General features: G+C 35.1%; 2 protein-coding genes across 2 annotated transcripts; both read right to left on the reverse strand.

The window, feature by feature from the left end:
- LOC109228331 (glycerol-3-phosphate acyltransferase 1-like) lies at positions 438-1,238 on the reverse strand. The gene has a single exon (XM_019393482.1). The coding sequence runs from the start codon at positions 939-941 to the stop codon at positions 501-503; it is 441 nt and encodes a 146-aa protein (XP_019249027.1). The 5' UTR covers positions 942-1,238; the 3' UTR covers positions 438-500.
- LOC109228014 (glycerol-3-phosphate acyltransferase 1-like) lies at positions 1,662-3,475 on the reverse strand. Its single transcript, XM_019393203.1, has 2 exons — positions 2,729-3,475; positions 1,662-2,168 (listed from the first exon to the last, which is right to left on the reverse strand). The coding sequence occupies exons 1-2, from the start codon at positions 3,473-3,475 to the stop codon at positions 1,662-1,664; spliced, it is 1,254 nt and encodes a 417-aa protein (XP_019248748.1).

Genomic DNA, 4,240 nt, shown 5'->3' on the forward strand with positions numbered 1-4,240 from the left:
CTTGTTCACCATATATTTGTCTTAAGAAATTGATTGAATATGTACAATTTATCAATTTAGAACCCAATAACTTAAAATGATTACAATTCCGAACCCATAAGGTTCAACTCCTGACTCCGCCTCTGCTAAGTTTTGGCATCATATATTATTCGTCAATAATTGTAAAGGTTTATTATATATCCAAAACCAAAAGTGAGATACCAACCTTCTCCCCCCCCCCCCCCCCCCCACCACAAAAAAAATGCAAAATATAAGGGTCAAAAACATACTATATACAACTGTCCTAAAAAGAATTATATATACTTATATGGTTTGCTACAAGGCAGAAGCGGATTTCGAACGGATTTTGTGAGTTCAGTTGAGCCTATTACTTTTAACTTGATATATGTATTCATATTCAAGAAAAATCAAAATATATACATAAAATCACACTCATTCCGAACCATACTTATAGATTTTGATTCTTGAACTCACATTTGCTATAAGTTGAGAACAACTAATCAGGGATTCTGCTTAACTAGGCCTTCATTTCCAGCTAGCATCAAATACTTGTCCCTTCTTGTAAAATTAGTGCACTCAAAACCCAATGCATCAGCCAATTGTCTCTGTATGTAATTAGCCACCTCATGTGCAGACTTCCCACCCTGCCATGTGACAAGGAGGTTACGGGTTTGAGTCGTAGAAACAGCCTTTTGCAGAAATACAGGGTAAGACTGCGTACAATAGACCCTTGTGGTCCGGCCCTTCCCCAGACCCTTTGCATAACGAAAGCTTAATGCACCGGACTGCCCTTTATTTTTATTTCTAGACTTCACACCAGCGCATGTTAGCTCTTTAGGCACCTTCACAAGTATCTTAATAGTGCAACTAGGCCTGGGATTCATTAAGAAAAAGACTGGGTCCAAGCACTTGAATCCACTAGCAGTATTTCCATAAAACATTGTCACATTTGTGTTCACAGCCACTGGTACAATCTCATCAGTTAACTCAACAAACAACGAACTGAACCTCAATAGATATGGTTCCCTGCATGTAGTTCCTTCTGGACAAACCACTAAATCACCTGTTGAAAGATATAGTTAGAAGAACACAAAATAATTACGTCCCTTCATCTCAATTTATGTGAAACTATCTAATATTATTAAGGGAGTCAAGGAAGTTTTTTTTTTTTTTTACCATGTTGTTGTTGGGCAGCCCGATGTTCGGGGAAGGACTGGACCACAAGGATCTATTGTACGCAGCCTTACTCTATATTTCTGCAAGAGGCTGTTTCCACGGCTTGAACTCATGACCTCTTGGTCACATGGGAGTAACTTTACCAGTTACGCCAAGGCTCCCCTTCAAGTTTTTTTTTTTTCCATATATTTTGCAAATACATTTTAAATATTATTAGTTAACTATTTTGACTTAAAGTATTGTTTATGTAGTTTTTAAGTATATATAAAATTTATTTCAAAAAGTTTGAAAATTTTATATCCAAATTTACATTGGAAACTATTGACCCTCGTACTCTAAAAAAATTCACATGAATTGAAACGAAAGGAGTAGGATTTTAAACACTTAAAAATATTTTTTCAAAAGAGATATTCGTGCTCTCTTTACGAGATTGCTATGAGATTGAGAGTATATAGCTATAGTGAATATGACAAGTATTTGAATTTCTACCAAATTCTAACATCACCTTCACTTAGCAATTTATGCATGGTCTCTCTATCTTGTTCTCTATCTCTTGTCAATTTCACAGTTTTTATTGGAGAAATAAACTCTGACATCTTGCTCAAGCTGTAAGTCACTGCTGTCAAAGGTTTCCCCAATAATATACAAAGGAAAACAGGGTCCAAAAGTGTCCTGTGATTGCAAACATAGAGTACACCTTTCCCATTTTCTGATTTTGATGGATCTGTGCCATTTAAACTGAGTTTCACACCACTTAAAGTGGCCAAAAATAGGGCCAATTTGTAGGGCAAGAATATACCAATGGAGATTCTAAAAATTGCTAGAAATATTCCAAGAGGAAACCATATGAACATTGAAAAAGTTGCAAGAGGTGTAGGAAGGAAAGCTAGCCTTCCATCATGAAATATTAGAGGCTTTGGATATTTCTCCCTTGGCATTATTGTTGAGCTTGCACCAATTTTCATGTCTTCTTTGTTAACCACATAAGCTTCCTGTTCAAATTCCAGAAGATACATTATTCATTTTTTTTTCGTAAAAGAACATTTACACTATCGAGTCACCTAAATAATAAATATGGATATTCATGCTAATGTGCATAACAAGTGGGATTGTTAGTAATTTGAAAATAAAACAATTAACCTACTATAGCCTAAAACATGTTTATCACCTTTACGTCGGCCGTGGAAGGCTACCATAAGCCGAGGTCGGCCGTGGCATACCTATGTCAATGGCACGACGTCGGTTGTGGTATGCCTATATCAACTGCACGAGGTCGGCCGTGGCTTGCCTATGTCAATAGCACGTGGCAGGCCACTATGGCATGCCTGTGTCAATGGCACAAAGTTAGTTGTGGCTTGTATAGAAATTAGAGCACTAAGCACCCATGCTTAAAAAATGTAGTGCTATTACAATGTATTTTATTGTACTATCATGTCACCTAAAAGATAATTAGGTAATCATTCAGCATAAGTGAGATTTGTAAGCTAAAAATAAGACAGGTAACGTGTTATAATAAGTTATAATACACTGATAGCGTAAAAAAAAACCATACCTTACAAAAGGAGATAAAGAGATGATCATTAAGACTTGAAGTTCCAATACCAATATCTGGTTTCTTTTCACCAATGAATTCCTTTAAAGCTCTGTGCTTTATAAGCAACCCTGAATTGGATACCAATCCACTAAAGTAATTCCCAATAGTATGCAACTCAGTCCCAATAACATTATCAACATTTAAATACTCTTTAAGAAATCCTTCAACCATTACTCTAGGCACACTAGTAAATACCATCTTTACCCCTACTGAATTTAACACCTCATAAACATGAAGATTAAGATTTTCAAGATAAAATTTGGGCAAAACAGCTCTTCCAACAATATCCATGTCCTTTAATCTTAATCCACAATATGTAATGAAAATCATAACTCTTAATTTAAGTTCAAAATTTAAAACACATAATAAAGGATTTGACAAAAGCAAGAAAAAGGCTCTGAAAATGCTCCCACCTTCAAATGCAACTAACATAAAATATGGGAAAAAAGATTGTGATCTAAGCAAAGTGCCTTGTATATCACATACTAATGTTTGAGATTTTCTACCATGTAAATTACATGTTGTTATATTGGGGTACAAAGGAAGCTGATGGGATGATTTAAAAGATGGTTTCCTGAAAAGGAAGGCAGAGTTTTTGACTTTTATTACAGCTTTGTAACATGAATTAGCTAGAAATTTGTACAATAAGATTGATTCTAGTAGTAGTACTAATGTGAAAACTATATTTTGTACTGGCATTGTCATTGATTATATGCTATAGTGAATAGTAATAAAGGGGAAAGTTTGGCTACAGTGAGAAGAATTTGAAATAAGTTGGAAAGGATGAAGAGAAATGGAGCAGCAGCAGAGTAAATTTATAGGAGTAATTAAAGGGGAAGCTGATCGCTTTATTTGATTAGCCACGCCTCAAGCATTAATTGCCGCCAAAACACAATTGATTCTTCTGTTGTGTCAAAAAATTACGATAAAATAAACGGAAAATTTATTTGGCCACACTAATATTGGCCCAAATGTTCCAAATGGGGGCATTGTGACAATTTCGCACGGCTTTTGAGAGCATCATGAATAATTGGGTATTTAAGTTTTCCATCTCTATACTTTAGCAGATTTTTGTTTCAATTCAAATTTTCAAACAACTCTCTCTCATTATCTTAATTGTATTACCTTCACAAGGTCTCTTTCACATATAAACATGCACGACTACATCTTTTTCCATAAAGCACTCAATGCACATTAAACATACTAACCCAAACAAAATACATTGAAATATACACATAGTACACTAGAGCAAATACGTATACATTTAAATTACTATACTCATCTTGCATTGGTCACTTTCTGTAACGACCTGATCGGTTGTTTTGAGCATTTGCGTTCCGTTCAACCATTTGAAGTGTTGAGTAGCTTCGTATAATGTATTATGACTGGTGTGAACCGTCGGTTTTTGTTTTCAGGTGTTTCAGAATTAGTTCGGAAGGATGAATTTCATGTTTGAAGTTTTAAGTTGGA

This window comes from Nicotiana attenuata, chromosome 6 (genome assembly GCF_001879085.1).
Source record: "Nicotiana attenuata strain UT chromosome 6, NIATTr2, whole genome shotgun sequence".
Classification (NCBI taxonomy): Eukaryota; Viridiplantae; Streptophyta; class Magnoliopsida; order Solanales; family Solanaceae; genus Nicotiana; species Nicotiana attenuata.

What these genes read in the sequence shown, in the direction of transcription:
- LOC109228014 (XM_019393203.1), bottom strand. Translation starts at nt 3,475, where the DNA reads ATGACAATGCCAGTACAAAATATAGTTTTCACATTAGTACTACTACTA. An exon ending in TCTTTATCTCCTTTTGTAAG is followed by an intron (nt 2,169 to 2,728) that starts GTATGGTTTTTT and finishes GAATTTGAACAG; the next exon opens with GAAGCTTATGTGGTTAACAA.
- LOC109228331 (XM_019393482.1), bottom strand. Translation starts at nt 941, where the DNA reads ATGTTTTATGGAAATACTGCTAGTGGATTCAAGTGCTTGGACCCAGTC.